This window comes from Hyla sarda, chromosome 3 (genome assembly GCF_029499605.1).
Source record: "Hyla sarda isolate aHylSar1 chromosome 3, aHylSar1.hap1, whole genome shotgun sequence".
In the NCBI taxonomy this organism is placed as follows: Eukaryota; Metazoa; Chordata; class Amphibia; order Anura; family Hylidae; genus Hyla; species Hyla sarda.
Genome location: NC_079191.1, coordinates 47,787,187 through 47,805,078, shown reverse-complemented (window position 1 = coordinate 47,805,078; position 17,892 = coordinate 47,787,187). Strand labels below are relative to the sequence as shown.

The 17,892-nt window shown below is 46.7% G+C and overlaps 1 protein-coding gene across 7 annotated transcripts in view; it reads right to left on the bottom strand.

The window, feature by feature from the left end:
* ASAP2 (ArfGAP with SH3 domain, ankyrin repeat and PH domain 2) overlaps positions 1-17,892 on the bottom strand; it is a 241,633-nt gene that overhangs the window by 124,002 nt on the left and 99,739 nt on the right. For 5 of the 7 annotated variants that reach the window (XM_056564140.1, XM_056564144.1, XM_056564142.1 and 2 more), the window contains exon 4: positions 3,902-3,976. In XM_056564140.1, coding sequence (XP_056420115.1) covers positions 3,902-3,976 — 75 coding nt within the window. Of the gene's footprint in view, positions 1-3,901; positions 3,977-7,574; positions 7,616-13,748; positions 13,780-17,892 lie in introns of those variants that run through there. The other 2 variants (XM_056564145.1, XM_056564146.1) reach the window with 2 other exon arrangements.

The window sequence follows — 17,892 nt, the reverse complement described above, 5'->3', positions numbered from 1 at the left end:
GGTCAGAGGAGAGCAAAATGGAAGTGTTAAGAAGCTACAATACACACCAAGTTTGGAAGAGAAATGTCCCCGCACATCACCCTGAAAAACACCAACAGTGAAGTTTGCAGGGTGGAAAATCATGGTGTAGGGCAGCTTTTCTGGCGAATTTCACTTAAAGGGGTACTCCGGTGAAAATATTTTTTTTTTAATATCAACTGGTACCAGAAAGCTAAACAGATTTGCAAATTACTTCTATTAAAAATTCTTAATCCTTCCAGTACTTATTAGCAGCTGTATACTACAGAGGAAATTATTTTCTTTTTGGATTTATTTTCTGTCACGCGCAAATTGCTCTCTGCTGACACCTCTGTCCATTTTAGGAACTGTCCAAAGCAGCATATATATGTTTGCTATGGGGATTTTCTCCTGCTCTGGACAGTTCCTGACATGGACAGAGGTGTCAGCAGAGAGCACTGTAGCCGTGACAGAAAAGAAATCCAAAAAGAAAAGAATTTCCTCTGTAGTATACAGACGTTAGTAAATACTGGAAGGATTAAGAATTTTAAATAGAAGTCATTTACAAATCTGTTTAACTTTCTGGCACCAGTTGATTTAAAAAAAATAAAATAAAAGTTTTTCACCGGCGTACCCCTATAAAGGTGCCAAAAGTTAAACAGATTTGTAAATTACTTCTATTTAAAAATCTTAACCCTTCCAGTATTTATCAGCTGCTGTACGCTCCACAGGAAGTTCTTTTTTCCCCAATTTCTTTTCTGTCTGACCACAGTGCTCTCTGCTGACACCTGTCTGTCTCAGGAACTGTCCAGAGCAGGAGAGGTTTTCTATGTGAATTTTCTCCTGCTCTTGACAGTTCCCAAGACAGACAGAGGTGTCAGCAGAGAGCACTGTGGTCAGACAGAAAAGAAATTGAAAAAAAAAAAAAGAACTTCCTGTGGAGCATACAGCAGCTGATAAGTACTGGAAGGATTAAAATTTTTAAATAGAAGTAATTTACAAATCAGTTTCACTTTCTGGCACCAGTTGATTTAAAAAAATAAAAATATTTTTTCCTCAGAGTACCCCTTTAACTAAAAGAAGGATGAATGGGCAAATTTACCGAGACATTCGTGACAAAAATCATCTGCCATCTGATGAAAAAGGAACAAGGGCAGAAATTTCAGGGAGACAATGATCCCACACACACAGCCCAGAAAACGCTCAAATGGCTTAAAAGAAAGAAAACAAATCTGCAAGAATGGCCCAGCCGATCACCTGACCTATCCCATTGAAAATCTATGGAGAGAACCGAAGATCATAATTCAAAGAAGAGGCCCACGGAACCTTCAAGATTTGGAGGCTGTTTGTGTGGGAGGATGGGCCGTAATCCCACCAGAGCAATGCACACGACTAGTTTGTCCCTACGGGAGGCGTCTTGAAGCAGTCATTACCAGAGTGGAGCGAACTTACAGTAAATTGGTTCAGAATGAACCTCGCGGCGCGGCCGTTGATGACTTTCGTCTGCATTAATTAGTTCAGCTTTCCAAGTGCTCCGGTTGCCTGGAAAAGTCCCGGATGACAGTCTTAGGTCTCGTAGGACTGTATCCACCTTTTCTAGGCAATCGGAGTACTTGGAAAGCTGAACTAATTTATGCAGACTAAAGTCATCTACGGCCGTGCCGCGAGGTACGTTACGAACCAATTTACTGTAAGTTCACTCAACTCTAGTCATTACCGACAAAGGCTAAAACAAAGTATTAAATAGATATCAGTAAGCGTGTTCAATAGTTTTGTCACTGCGTCATTTCACAGTATTACACATAAGTACATTTCTGACCGTATAGGTTTTGGTTTCTTTGTATGTATGCGTTACTTGCGTTGTTACCAATTAGAGATGAGCGAACTTACAGTAAATTCGATTCTTCACGAACTTCTCGGCTCGGCAGTTGATGACTTTTCCTGCATAAATTAGTTCAGCTTTCAGGTGCTCCTGTGGGCTGGAAAAGGTGGATACAGTCCTAGGAGACTCTTTCCTAGGACTGTATCCATCTTTTCCAGAGCACCTGAAAGCTGAATTAATTTATGCAGGATAAGACATCAACTGCCGAGCCGAGAAGTTCGTGACGAATCGAATTTACTGTAAATTCGCTCATCTCTATTACCAATATCTGGTAAACATTTCATGTCAATAGCACCTTTGGAAATATATTTAGTGATGTGTTCAATAGTTATTTCACCCGCTGTGTATGTTACATCCAGAGAGCAATCTACAATTGTGCGTCTGACTAATTAAGAAGACAGAAAATCCAGGATTTATTCAAGGAATCCAATAAATCCTAAGGTCCTTAACAAGTCTAGAAATCCTTTTAAATTCAGTCACACAATAATCCTTAACATAGCGGTAACAGATATTACTTCCAGAGCCAAAACTACATGACTTATTTGGTTATTTATTTGGGAGCTCGTCACGCCATAGCCCCACCGCCCCCTCATGATGTCACGCCCCGCTCCCTCAATGCAAGTCTATGGGAGGGGGCGTGACGGCTGTCACGCCCCCTCCCATAGACTTGCATTGAGGGGGCGGGGAGTGACTGCATGACTGGGCGGGGCCATGACGTCACGAGCTCGTGGCGCCGGCTCCAGCGTACGGAACAGTTTGTTCCAAACGCTGAGCAGCGGAATACCCCTTTAATAAAACACAAGTACACACACTCAACTTCCACTCCCTTCTAATGGGGGGATATGGGACCCCTAATCTTGTGATCATGTGACCCTGGTAGTCAGACCCCCACTAATGAACCCCTTGACCCCTATCTATTGGATATGTGTTAAGTTTTGATTATAAGGCTACAAGAACAGCCCTCAAACTTTTTTTGGGGGGGGGATTCTGACAGGGCGCAACAGGAAACAGCGGGTCCTGATGGACCCCATTATAGTTAAAGTGGTACTCCGGTGAAAACCTTTTTTCTTTTAAATCAACTGGTGGCAGAAAGTTAAACATATTTGTAAATTACTTCTATTAAAAAATCTTAATCCTTCCAGTATTAGCTGCTGTATGCTACAGAGGAAATTCCTTTCTTTTTGTAACACTGATGACATCACGAGCACAGTGTTCTCTGCTGACATCTCTGTCCATTTTAGCAACCGTGCATGGCAGATGTATGCTAAGGGCAGCATGGTGGCTCAGTGGTTAGCACTGCTGCCTTGCAGTGCTGGGGACTTGGGTTCAAATCCTACTAAGGACAACAATTAAAAAAGCGTTATTATTATTATTATAATAACGTCAGCAGAGAGAACTGTGCTCGTGATGTCATCAGAGAGCATTCCAAAAAGAAAAGAATTTCCTCTGTAGTATTCAGCAGCTAATAAGTACAGGAAGGATTAAGATTTTTTAATAGAAGTAATTTACAAATATGTTTAACTTTCTGCCACCAGTTGATTTAAAAGAAAAAAGGTTTTCACCGGAGTACCCCTTTAATGGAGTCTGTCGGGCACTGCAGTTTTTCAGTGGGAGTAGCAGAAGAGAAAAAAACGGCGCAAGCTGTATTTTTTCTCCCACTATTTTCCCCGGCGGCTCTGACGGCCGTCACACTACCGTGTGGTAACGGCAGGGTTAAAGGGGTCTATGAAAACACGTTTAGTGTAGGGTAGGGACACACATAGCATATACACAGACTATTTCACGCATATTTCATCTGATTTTGCGCAGCGTGTAATACGCTACATATACGCAATGTGTGACCCTACCTTCATTGTGTCTCTGGCACTTCAAAAAAGTTCTCATCTGTGTCACATGTCAAATTTTTTATTTATTTTTTATTGTCAGGGTCTGGATGTTCAGATCGGAGAAGCACACGGCTGAGCTCTTCACTACTGAGATTACTGTATTGTTACAATAGGTTAGGAAGAAAAAGCCACTTACCCCTTTAACTCCTTTTAAATCTCCTTTCAGTAAACTATCCAGTGGGAATGTTATAATGTTGTTCATATTCTGAACCTACAAAACGCAAAAAACAGAACAAAAATAAATAAATAAATAAAGACAAAAGTGATCCATATAAAAAAGCGTAAAACATATTTTCTGATGTAGGGAAATGCAAGTAGAACCCACCAAGGCAACATGTTCTTTCCTCCTGTACAAATGGACAAAATACTATACTGGTGTTTTCCAACCAGTGTGTTACCAGCTGTCGCAAAACTACAACTCCCAGCATGCCCGGACATGTAGTTTTGCAACAGCTTGAGGCACCCAGTTTGGAAAACATTTTTCTTTTTTTTTTTTTTAAATCAACTGGTAACAGAAAGTTAAACAGATTTGTAAATTACTTCTATTTAAAAATCTTTACCCTTCCAGTACTTATTAGCAGCTGTATGCTACAGAGAAAATTCTTTTCTTTTTGAATTTCTTTTTTTGTCTTGTCCACAGTGCTCTCTGCTGACACCTGATGCCCGTATGAGGAACTGTCCAGAGCAGGAGAAAATCCCCATAGCAAACCTATGCTGCTCTGGAAAGTTACTGACATTGGACAGAGGTGTCAGCAGAGAGCACTGCGGACAAGACCAAAAAGCAATTCAAATAGAATAGACTTTCCTCTGTAGAATACAGCTGCTAATAAGTACTGAAAGGATTAAGATTTTTAAATAGAAGTCATTTACAAATCAGTTTAACTTTCTGGCACCAGTTCATTTAAAAACTAAAGTTTTCCACCGAAATGCCCCTTTAAGTGGCCGGTCTGATCAGTCCAGAAGCCAGATACCAATATTGACTTTAAAAGCATATTGATCACAGACAGATTGTATGGCTAGGGTGGATAATTGTAATAGCAGAAATTAATTCTTTATATGGTGCCGCAGAGTATGATGCAGTTATAATGAATCTAAAACATTTTAAGGGGTATGCCAACTTAAATTAATTTACTCCTTTCCACAGGGGAGAGAAGGGTAAGGCATGTTGGACAAGCAGGGCTCTGTACACCGAGGGCAAGCAGGGCTCTGTACACCGAGGGCAAGCAGGGCTCTGTACACCGAGGGCAAGCAGGGCTCTGTACACCGAGGGCAAGCAGGGCTCTGTACACCGAGGGCAAGCAGGGCTCTGTACACCGAGGGCAAGCAGGGCTCTGTACACCGAGGGCAAGCAGGGCTCTGTACACCGAGGGCAAGCAGGGCTCTGTACACCGAGGGCAAGCAGGGCTCTGTACACCGAGGGCAAGCAGGGCTCTGTACACCGAGGGCAAGCAGGGCTCTGTACACCGAGGGCAAGCAGGGCTCTGTACACCGAGGGCAAGCAGGGCTCTGTACACCGAGGGCAAGCAGGGCTCTGTACACCGAGGGCAAGCAGGGCTCTGTACACCGAGGGCAAGCAGGGCTCTGTACACCGAGGGCAAGCAGGGCTCTGTACACCGAGGGCAAGCAGGGCTCTGTACACCGAGGGCAAGCAGGGCTCTGTACACCGAGGGCAAGCAGGGCTCTGTACACCGAGGGCAAGCAGGGCTCTGTACACCGAGGGCAAGCAGGGCTCTGTACACCGAGGGCAAGCAGGGCTCTGTACACCGAGGGCAAGCAGGGCTCTGTACACCGAGGGCAAGCAGGGCTCTGTACACCGAGGGCAAGCAGGGCTCTGTACACCGAGGGCAAGCAGGGCTCTGTACACCGAGGGCAAGCAGGGCTCTGTACACCGAGGGCAAGCAGGGCTCTGTACACCGAGGGCAAGCAGGGCTCTGTACACCGAGGGCAAGCAGGGCTCTGTACACCGAGGGCAAGCAGGGCTCTGTACACCGAGGGCAAGCAGGGCTCTGTACACCGAGGGCAAGCAGGGCTCTGTACACCGAGGGCAAGCAGGGCTCTGTACACCGAGGGCAAGCAGGGCTCTGTACACCGAGGGCAAGCAGGGCTCTGTACACCGAGGGCAAGCAGGGCTCTGTACACCGAGGGCAAGCAGGGCTCTGTGCACCGAGGGCAAGCAGGGCTCTGTGCACTGAGGGCAAGCAGGGCTCTGTGCACTGAGGGCAAGCAGGGCTCTGTACACTGAGAGCAAGCAGGACTCTGTGCACTGAGGCTCTGTGAAACGCTCCCTTTTTGCACAGCAGACTGAGGACACAGAGCCCTGCTTGTCCTGCCCTCACTTCCTGTACTTTGTCTCTGCACAGTGACACACAGGCAATAGCTGCAGCTACAGAATTGTTTCACCCAACAATATACAATTTGTTTTATCTAATGTATATTACAAATATACATATAAAAGGTATTATCTACATTATATAAAACATGTTTTTTTTTTTTACAAACAGCAGGTACACTTTTAAACTCTCTGGGTTTACTATACATAGACATTTACAGGAAAACATGGCAAAGTGGTCAACTTATAATTTTTTGGAGGACTGCTTAGCAATGAATGCTGCAGCACCTTGGTGACCTTCACAAGCTGCTGCAGCATTCACCATCGGGGCGAGTGTGAATAAAGAGAATTAACCTTTCCATCAGGCCCGTGTTATATGCTCTTTCCATATCCAGTGCAGTATAATAACGGTGTAAATTATAAAGCAAATAACCTCTGGATAAAGGAATTTATCAACAAGAGTGGTGGTTGTCAAACCGTATGTTCCTAGTGACCAAGCTGTTAAGATTACATGCAAGAATTTGCTAAACAATTATCATTGGTAATATGTATTTCTCACATGTGAAAGTCACCTTCACCTACTACACACGCACACCAGTGGTCCCCAAACTGTGGCCCTCCAGATGTTGCAAAACTACAACTCCCAGCATGCCTGGACAGCCAACGGCTGTCCAGGTATGCTGGGAATTGTAGTTTTGAAACATCTGGAGGGCCACAGTTTGAGGACCACTGTGTTAGACCAAACAATATCCCTTTAATCTCACACGGCTGGTGGACAAATTTCTAGTCTGAAAAAGTGATTCAACTACATACATGAGAAAGACGTTAACTAAATGGCCCAAAAAAACACCCCAACAATTCATGGGTTAACACATTTTAAAGGGGTAGTCCAGTTGTTGAAAAACGTATCCCCTATCCTAAGGATAGGGGATAAGTTTGAGATCGCGGGGGGTCCGACCGCTGGGGCCCCCTGCGATCTCTCTGTACAGGGCCCCGGCTCTCCGGCCAGATAGCGGGTGTCGACCTCCGCACGAAGCGGCGGCCGACACGCCCCCTCAATACATCTCTATGGCAGAGCCGGAGATTGCCGAAGGCAGCGCTTCGGCTCTGCCATAGAGTTGTATTGATGGGGCGTGTCGGCCGTGGCTTCGTGCGGAGGTCGACACGCCCCCTTCCCGCGGGCTGTCGGGGCTCCGTACAGGAGATCACGGGGGCCCCAGCAGTCGGACCCCCCGCGATCTGCAACTTATCCCCTATCCTTAAGATAGGGGATAAGTTGTTCACCACTGAGTCACCACTGGACTACTCCTTTAAGCCACACTGCCATGCACATTGCCATGTAATCTCCATAGATGAACGTGAGCACTACAACGGTTGTATTGAAGAGCTTAGTGGCGACCTATATGGCACTGTCATATGTCACAAAAAATACACACAGTAGCTCCTCTATAGATGGAAGAGAAGCTTTCTTGAACTCCACCTATTGCTTGACTTGAAAATTACCAGGGAATGATGACCCCACTCAGGTGTATTCTTAAAGGGGTACTCTGCTGCTCAGTGTTTGGAACAAACTGTTATGAACGCTGGAGCCGGCACAGGGAGCTTGTGACATCATAGCCCCACCCCCTCATGATGTCACGCCCCGCCCCCTCAATGCAAGTCTTTGGGGGGGGGGGGTGACAATAAACTTGCATTGAGGGGGCGGGGCGTGACGTCATGAAGGGGGGGGGGGGGGCTATGACGTCACAAGCTCCCTGCGCCGGCTCCAGCGTTTGTAACAGTTTGTTCCAAACACTGAGCAGCAGAGTACCCCTTTAAGAAGACCAAAGGAAGGAAGGAAATGAGTTAATAAACCATAACCAAAGAACCAAGGGTGGGATGTTCGGGCGCGGTCATGGAAACCTCAGAGGAATCGAATTATTGATGTATATAATTCATTGTTTCCACCGTCTCCATGACCGCTGTCACGATGCCGGCTGGCAGGTAGTGGATCCTCTGTGCCAGAGAGGGATTGGCGTGGACCGTGCTAGTGGATCGGTTCTAAGTCACTACTGGTTTTCACCAGAGCCCGCCGCAAAGCGGGATGGTCTTGCTGCGGCGGTAGTGACCAGGTCGTATCCACTAGCAACGGCTCAACCTCTCTGACTGCTGAAGATAGGCGCGGTACAAGGGAGTAGACAGAAGCAAGGTCGGACGTAGCAGAAGGTCGGGGCAGGCAGCAAGGATCGTAGTCGGGGGCAACGGCAGGAGGTCTGGAACACAGGCTAGGAACACACAAGGAAACGCTTTCACTGGCACAATGGCAACAAGATCCGGCGAGGGAGTGAAGGGGAAGTGAGGTATAAATAGGGAGTGCACAGGTGAACACACTAATTGGAACCACTGCGCCAATCAGCGGCGCAGTGGCCCTTTAAATCGCAGAGACCCGGCGCGCGCGCGCCCTAGGGAGCGGGGCCGCGCGCGCCGAGACAGGACAGACGGAGAGCGAGTCAGGTACGGGAGCCGGGATGCGCATCGCGAGCGGGCGCCACCCGCATCGCGAATCGCATCCTGGCTGGAGACGGTATCGCAGCGCACCGGGTCAGTGGAGCTGCCCGGAGCGCTGCGGTAGCGAGAGAGAAGCGAGCGCTCCGGGGAGGAGCGGGGACCCGGAGCGCTCGGCGTAACAGTACCCCCCCCCCTTGGGTCTCCCCCTCTTCTTAGAGCCTGAGAACCTGAGGAGCAGACTTTTGTCTAGGATGTTGTCCTCAGGTTCCCAGGATCTCTCTTCAGGTCCACAGCCCTCCCAATCCACCAAAAAGAACCTTTTTCCTCTGACCGTCTTGGAGGCCAGTATCTCTTTCACTGAGAAGACGTCAGAAGAACCGGAGACAGGAGTGGGAGAAACTAACTTGGGAGAGAAACGGTTGATGATGAGAGGTTTAAGAAGAGAGACATGAAAGGCATTAGGAATACGGAGAGAAGGAGGAAGAAGAAGTTTGTAAGAGACAGGATTAATTTGGCACAAGACTTTGAAAGGACCAAGATAGCGTGGACCCAGTTTGTAACTGGGGACACGAAAGCGGACATATTTAGCGGAGAGCCATACCTTGTCTCCGGGAGCAAAAATGGGGGGAGCTCTTCTTTTCTTATCGGCAAACTTTTTCATGCGAGATGAAGCCTGTAAAAGAGAATTTTGGGTCTCTTTCCATATGGTGGAAAGATCACGAGTCACTTCATCTACAGCGGGCAAACCAGAGGGCAAGGGAGTAGGGAGGGGGGGAAGAGGGTGACGGCCGTACACCACGAAAAATGGGGATTTGGAGGAAGATTCAGAGACTCTAAAGTTATACGAGAATTCGGCCCATGGTAGAAGATCTGCCCAATCATCCTGGCGGGAGGAAACAAAATGTCGTAAATAATCACCCAAGACCTGGTTAATCCTCTCTACTTGTCCATTGGATTGAGGATGATATGCAGAAGAAAAGTTTAATTTAATCTTGAGTTGTTTACAGAGAGCCCTCCAGAATTTTGACACGAATTGGACGCCTCTATCCGAGACTATCTGTGTGGGCAACCCGTGAAGACGAAAAATATGTACAAAAAATTGTTTAGCCAACTGAGGCGCTGAAGGAAGACCAGGAAGAGGGATGAAATGTGCCATTTTGGAGAATCGATCAACGACCACCCAAACAACAGTGTTGCCACGGGATGGGGGTAGGTCTGTAATAAAATCCATACCAATCAGAGACCAAGGCTGTTCGGGGACAGGCAGAGGATGAAGAAAACCAGCGGGCTTCTGGCGAGGAGTCTTATCCCGGGCACAGACAGTGCAGGCTCGCACAAAGTCCACGACATCCGTCTCCAGAGTCGGCCACCAATAGAAGCGAGAGATGAGTTGTACAGATTTCTTGATGCCTGCATGACCTGCGAGATGGGAGGAGTGACCCCATTTGAGGATTCCGAGGCGTTGGCGTGGAGAGACGAAGGTCTTTCCTGGAGGAGTTTGCCTGATGGAGGCTGGAGAAGTGGAAATCAGGCAGTCAGGAGGAATGATGTGTTGCGGAGAGAGTTCAACTTCCGAGGCATCCGAGGAACGAGAGAGAGCATCGGCCCTAATGTTCTTATCGGCAGGCCGAAAGTGAATTTCAAAATTAAATCGGGCAAAGAACAGAGACCACCTGGCCTGGCGAGGATTCAGCCGTTGGGCAGACTGGAGATAGGAGAGGTTCTTGTGATCGGTGTAAATAATAACTGGAAATTTTGATCCCTCCAGCAGATGCCTCCATTCCTCAAGTGCTAATTTAATGGCTAGAAGCTCTCGATCCCCGATGGAGTAGTTCCTCTCCGCCGGAGAGAAGGTCCTAGAAAAAAAACCACAAGTAACAGCATGCCCGGAAGAATTTTTTTGTAGAAGGACCGCTCCAGCTCCTACAGAGGAGGCATCAACCTCCAATAGGAAGGGTTTAGATGGGTCAGGTCTGGAGAGCACGGGAGCCGAAGAAAAGGCAGACTTGAGCCGTTTAAAGGCGTCTTCCGCTTGAGGAGGCCAAGACTTGGGATTGGCATTTTTTTTGGTTAAAGCCACGATAGGGGCCACAACGGTAGAAAAATGTGGAATAAATTGCCTGTAATAATTGGCGAACCCCAAAAAACGTTGGATAGCACGGAGTCCGGAGGGGCGTGGCCAATCTAAGACGGCAGAGAGTTTGTCTGGATCCATTTGTAGTCCCTGGCCAGAGACCAAGTATCCTAGGAAAGGAAGAGATTGGCATTCAAACAGACATTTCTCTATCTTGGCATAAAGTTGATTGTCACGAAGTCTTTGAAGAACCATACGGACATGCTGGCGGTGTTCTTCTAGATTGGCAGAAAAAATCAGGATATCGTCCAGATATACAACAACACAGGAGTATAAGAGATCACGAAAAATTTCATTAACAAAGTCTTGGAAGACGGCAGGGGCGTTGCACAGGCCAAAGGGCATGACCAGATACTCAAAGTGTCCATCTCTAGTGTTAAATGCCGTTTTCCATTCATCCCCCTCTCTGATGCGGATGAGATTATAAGCACCTCTTAAGTCCAGTTTGGTAAAGATGTGGGCACCTTGGAGGCGATCAAAGAGTTCAGAGATGAGGGGTAGGGGGTAGCGGTTCTTTACCGTGATTTTATTAAGACCGCGGTAGTCAATGCAAGGACGTAGAGAGCCATCTTTTTTGGACACAAAGAAAAATCCGGCTCCGGCAGGAGAGGAGGATTTACGGATAAAGCCCTTTTTTAAATTTTCCTGGATGTACTCAGACATAGCAAGAGTCTCTGGGGCGGACAGAGGATAAATTCTGCCCCGGGGTGGAGTAGTGCCCGGGAGGAGGTCAATAGGACAATCATAAGGCCTGTGAGGAGGTAGAGTCTCAGCTTGTTTTTTGCAAAAAACATCCGCAAAGTCCATATAGGCCTTAGGAAGACCGGTTACAGGGGGAACCACAGAGTCACGGCAAGGGGTACTGGGAACCGGTTTTAGGCAGTCCTTGAAACAAGAGGGCCCCCAACTCTTGATCTCCCCAGTGGACCAATCCAGGGTTGGGGAATGGAGTTGAAGCCAGGGTAGTCCAAGGAGAATTTCGGAAGTGCAATTGGGGAGGACCAAAAATTCAATCTTCTCGTGATGAGGTCCGATGCACATTAGAAGGGGCTCCGTGCGGAAACGTATGGTACAGTCCAATCTTTCATTGTTTACACAATTGATGTAGAGGGGTCTGGCGAGACTGGTCACCGGGATGTTGAACTTGTTGACGAGAGAGGCCAAAATAAAATTTCCTGCAGATATGGAATCCAAGAAGGCCATAGTAGAGAAGGAGAAGGCAGAGGCAGATATCCGCACAGGCACAGTAAGACGTGGAGAAGCAGAGTAGACATCAAGGACTGTCTCACCTTTGTGCGGAGTCAGTGTACGTCTTTCCAGGCGGGGAGGACGGATAGGACAATCCTTCAGGAAGTGTTCGGTACTGGCACAGTACAGGCAGAGATTCTCCATGCGGCGTCGTGTCCTCTCTTGAGGTGTCAGGCGAGACCGGTCGACCTGCATAGCCTCCACGGCGGGAGGCACAGGAACGGATTGCAGGGGACCAGAGGAGAGAGGAGCCGGGGAGAAAGAACGCCTTGTGCGAACAAAGTCCATATCCTGGCGGAGCTCCTGACGCCTTTCGGAAAAACGCATGTCAATGCGAGTGGCTAGATGAATGAGTTCATGTAGGTTAGCAGGGATTTCTCGTGCGGCCAGAACATCTTTAATGTTGCTGGATAGGCCTTTTTTAAAGGTCGCGCAGAGGGCCTCATTATTCCAGGATAATTCTGAAGCAAGAGTACGGAATTGTACGGCGTACTCGCCAACGGAAGAATTACCCTGGACCAGGTTCAACAGGGCAGTCTCAGCAGAAGAGGCTCGGGCAGGTTCCTCAAAGACACTTCGAATTTCCGAGAAGAAGGAGTGTATAGAGGCAGTGACGGGATCATTGCGGTCCCAGAGCGGTGTGGCCCATGACAGAGCTTTTCCAGACAGAAGGCTGACTACGAAAGCCACCTTAGACCTTTCAGTAGGAAAGTGGTCCGACATCATCTCCAAGTGCAGGGAACATTGGGAAAGAAAGCCACGGCAGAATTTAGAGTCCCCATCAAATTTATCCGGCAAGGATAGTCGTAGACCAGAAGCGGCCACTCGCTGCGGAGGAGGTGCAGGAGCTGGCGGAGGAGATGATTGTTGAAGCTGTGGTAGTAGCTGCTGTAGCATCACGGTCAGTTGAGACAGCTGTTGGCCTTGTTGCGCTATCTGTTGTGACTGCTGGGCGACCACCGTGGTGAGGTCGGCGACAACTGGCAGAGGAACTTCAGCGGGATCCATGGCCGGATCTACTGTCACGATGCCGGCTGGCAGGTAGTGGATCCTCTGTGCCAGAGAGGGATTGGCGTGGACCGTGCTAGTGGATCGGTTCTAAGTCACTACTGGTTTTCACCAGAGCCCGCCGCAAAGCGGGATGGTCTTGCTGCGGCGGTAGTGACCAGGTCGTATCCACTAGCAACGGCTCAACCTCTCTGACTGCTGAAGATAGGCGCGGTACAAGGGAGTAGACAGAAGCAAGGTCGGACGTAGCAGAAGGTCGGGGCAGGCAGCAAGGATCGTAGTCGGGGGCAACGGCAGGAGGTCTGGAACACAGGCTAGGAACACACAAGGAAACGCTTTCACTGGCACAATGGCAACAAGATCCGGCGAGGGAGTGAAGGGGAAGTGAGGTATAAATAGGGAGTGCACAGGTGAACACACTAATTGGAACCACTGCGCCAATCAGCGGCGCAGTGGCCCTTTAAATCGCAGAGACCCGGCGCGCGCGCGCCCTAGGGAGCGGGGCCGCGCGCGCCGGGACAGGACAGACGGAGAGCGAGTCAGGTACGGGAGCCGGGATGCGCATCGCGAGCGGGCGCCACCCGCATCGCGAATCGCATCCCGGCTGGAGACGGTATCGCAGCGCACCGGGTCAGTGGAGCTGCCCGGAGCGCTGCGGTAGCGAGAGAGAAGCGAGCGCTCCGGGGAGGAGCGGGGACCCGGAGCGCTCGGCGTAACAACCGCACCCCTGAGAAATACCAGAGAACAGATTTTGGTAGAGATGACAAAACTAAGGACCTTGGGGGAGATTTATCAAAACCTGTCAAGAGGAAAAGTTGCTGAGTTGCCAATCGCAACCAATCAGATCTCTTCTTTCATTTTTTAAAAGGCCTGTGAAAAATGAAAGAAGCGATCTGATTGGTTGCTACGGGCAACTCAGCAAATTTTCTTCTGGACATGTTTTGATAAATCTCCCGCCTTGTGTCCTAAGACCATAGGGGAGATTTATCAAAACCTGTCCAGAGGTAAATTTGCCGAGTTGCCCATAGCAACCAATCAGATCACTTCTTTCATTTTGCACAGGCTTTTTCAAAAATGAAAGAAGCGATCTGATTGGTTGCTATGGGCAACTCAGTAACTTTTCCTCTGGACACAGAATTTGATAAATCTCCCCCTATATCCTCACTAGAAAGAACATCCAGCACACATAGCGATCAGAGAAGATGTGAAGGTCTTTCCAAGTGTCTCCTCAGAACAAGAAGCCGACGGCAAGCGTTGGATGAGCAGTTACCTCACGTTGTGGGGACCTCCGGTGGGAAAACACATTTTTAAAATCAACTGGTGCCAGAGAGTTAAACAAATGTGTAAATTACTTCTATTTAGAAACCTTAATCCTTCCAGTACTTATCAGCTGCTGTATGCTCCAGAGGAAGTTGTATAGTTCTATTCTGTCTGACCACATTGCTCTCTGCTGACACCTCTGTCCATGTCAGGAACTGTCCAGAGTACAAGCAAATCCCCATAGCAAATCACTCGTGGTCTGGACAGTTCCTGATATGGACAAAGGTGTCAGCAGAGAGCACTGTGGTCAGACAGAAAAGAAATTCAAAAAGAAAATAACTTCCTGTGGAGCATACAGCAGCTGATGAGTACTGGAAGTACTGGTTTAAGATTTGTAAATAGAAATCATTTACAAATCTGTTTTACTTTGTGGCACCAGTACCCCTTTAACCATATTAATAAGATTTTTTAATAGTAGTAGATTACAAATTTTCTGGTATCATTTAATGTGGAAAAAAAAACAAAAACGTTTTCCCACCGGAGTACCCCTTTAACGTAAGCCCAAAATGGTCTTGAAGTGGATACTGGAGTGGCAGCACAGTTATTAATAAGGTTTTCTACCTTTTTTTTGGCAGGTTCTAGTCTTTAACGTAAAAAATAAATAAAGACTTTACACTGTGTAGGTAAGGAGTAGTCCACAAAAATTGGAAAATGAATCCAAAATGATCTACTGAGATCTCATACGCATAAGATGGTTAAAAATGCCAGCAGATAACAGCACCCAGTGCTGACTATCTCTTATCACCATACAATACAGTTCTCCCAACCTTATTAGTTATAAATCATATATCAGGCCTGTGGCAGAGCTGGAGGAGGCCCATAGGCATAAGCCCATGCTGCCTAGTGATAATTCTGGCAGTGCGCGGCTCTGATCTAAAGCCTCTTAGGCTACTGAATTAGTAATGACACTGGGGAGACTGAGAACTCAATAGTATGAGATGGTGTGCAGAGTGACTTATTAGGTCTCTAGACGCCTGAGCCTTACATACTCATATCTAGAGAAAGAGACCGGATTGGAGATTTATTCACATACAGCACAAATGGTGATTTCTATTTTATTCCCTATCCATAGGAATGGACTTAACTAGCTGATTGGTGGGGGTCTGACCAGTGAGACCCTTACCTATCACAAAAATGGTCTCTTGTCCCCAAATAAATAAAAGGGTGGAGCGCATGCTCAGCCACCACTCCATTCATTCTCTATGGTATTTCCAAACATTTCGAAACACTGAACTCAAGAATATTTAGAAGTACCATAAAGAGTGAATGGAGCAGTGGCCGACCATGAATGCTACCACTCCATGTGCTCAGGGGACATTTGACTCTTGTTCTCATGAATGGTGGGAGTCCCAGTAGTTGGAATCCCACCTGTGGACAGGGGATAACCCCTTTAAAGGGGTACTCCAGTGAACAACTTTTTTTTTTTTTTAAATCAACTGGTGCCAGAAAGTTAAACCGATTTGTAAATTACTTCTATTAAAAATTCTTAATCCTTCCTGTACTTATTAGCTGCTGAATACTACAGCGGAAATTCTTTTCTTTTTGAAACACAGAGCTGTCTGCTGACATCACGAGCACAGTGCTCTCTGCTGACATCTCTGTCCATTTTAGGAACTGTCCAGAGCGGCATATGTTTGCTATGGGGATTTCCTTTTACTCTGGACAGTTCTTAAAGAGATGGACAGAGATGTCAGCAGAGAGCACTGTGCTCGTGATGTCAGCAGAGAGCTCTGTGTTCCAAAAAGAAAAGAATTTCCTCTGTAGTATTCAGCTGATAATAAGTACTGGAAGGATTAAGATTTTTTAATAGACGTCATTTACAAATCTGTTTAACTTTCTGGCACCGGTTGATAAAAAAAAAAATAATAAAATAAAAAAAAAAAGTTTTCCACCGGAGTACCCCTTTAATAAAATCCCTTATTGCTATAAGGGGTGCAAAACAGATTGACAATCTACAATGGAGGAAGCTTACACTGAGCAGTGCATCATGTAATGTCACAAGCACACGGGGTAAACTGTCCCATTTAATACACTTTCTATCGAATTAAAGCTTCTGCAGCTTTGACAGGCGAATAAAATGATTTTAGTAGAAAATGGAAATTTGGAGAGAGAGCGCCGGTCGCCTGTAAACTCCGGAGGCATTTATCTGCTCCAAGGAAGCAATAAGAGCTAAATTACTTCTCTTCTACATCTACAGCCGACTGAATGCGACATTTACATAAAAAAGCAACAGCTTGCCGATAAATGGCTCTGAATGGGACGCACACGAATGGCGCCGTCCATGTGAATAGTCACCAAATGTGTGGCCTCCTACACTATAGTGCAGTAATAAAGTGGCTCCATATGTATGACCATTAAAGACAATTATTTAAAGGGGTACTCCAGTGGAAAACATTTTTTTTTTAAATTAACTGCTTAAAACAGATTTGTAAATTTCTTCCATTAAAAAATCTTAACCCTTCCAGTACTTTTTAGCAGCTATATTTTACAGAGGAAATTCTTTTCTTTTTGAAATTTTTTTTTTGTCTTGTCCACAGTGCTCTCTGCTGACACCTGTGGCCCGTGTCAGGAACTGTCCAGAGCAGGAGAAAATCCCCATAGCAAACCTATGCTGCTCTGGACAGTTCCCGACACAGACAGAGGTGTCAGCAAAGAGCAATGTGGACAAGACAAAAAAAGAAATTCAAAAAGAAAAGAATTTCCTCTGTAGCATACAGCTGCTAATAAGTATCGGAAGGATAAAGATTTTTTTTAATAGAAGTCATTTACAAATTTGTTTAACTTTCTGGCATATGCTCATTTAAAAAAAAAAAAAAAGTTTTCCACCGGAGTGCCCATTTAAGGGTACCTGTTAAAAAGAAAGGACTATATTCAGACTAACAAAGATTTCTATTACAAGGGAATCCAATAGAAGACGGGGAGTAAATATGTATACCTACATACATACAGTGAACTTAAAGGGGTACTCTACTGGCCAGCGTTCGGAACCAAATGATCCGAACGCTGCTTTTGCGCTGGCGGCCCTCGTGATGTCACGGCCACGCCCCCTCAATGCAAGTCTATGGGAGGGGGCGTGACGACTGTCACGCCCCCTCCCATAGACTTGCATTGAGGGAGCATGGCCGTGACGTCACGAGGGTTGTGGACGAGAAAACAGCATTCGGAACATTTTAGTTCCGAACGCTGGCCAGTGGAGTACCCCTTTAACTGTTATCTGGAATTCAGAGCTTATCTTGTAAATAAGTGAATAATGTCCAAGATGGAATAACCCAATTAAAAAGGTTTCTCCAGGTTACTGAGAAATCACCGTAATAAGCAATATTATTCTCATTCAGTGCTTGAGAAAAAAAATCTCTGGGTTTATGGCCACATGGGCCATCATTGTATTACAATGTGCACTGGGGCGCAGTCAGAGCTATATTCAAAGTGTTCCCACAAAGCTGGAAGCAACAATTGTCCAGAATGTCTTGGTGTGGAAGCATTAAGAGTTCCTTTCCCTGCAACTATGGTTGCTACCTCTCTTGCAAAAAAAAAAAAAATACTGTCCATGCTAATTTGCATAATTAATTATACAGTCATGGCCATAAATGTTGGCACCCCT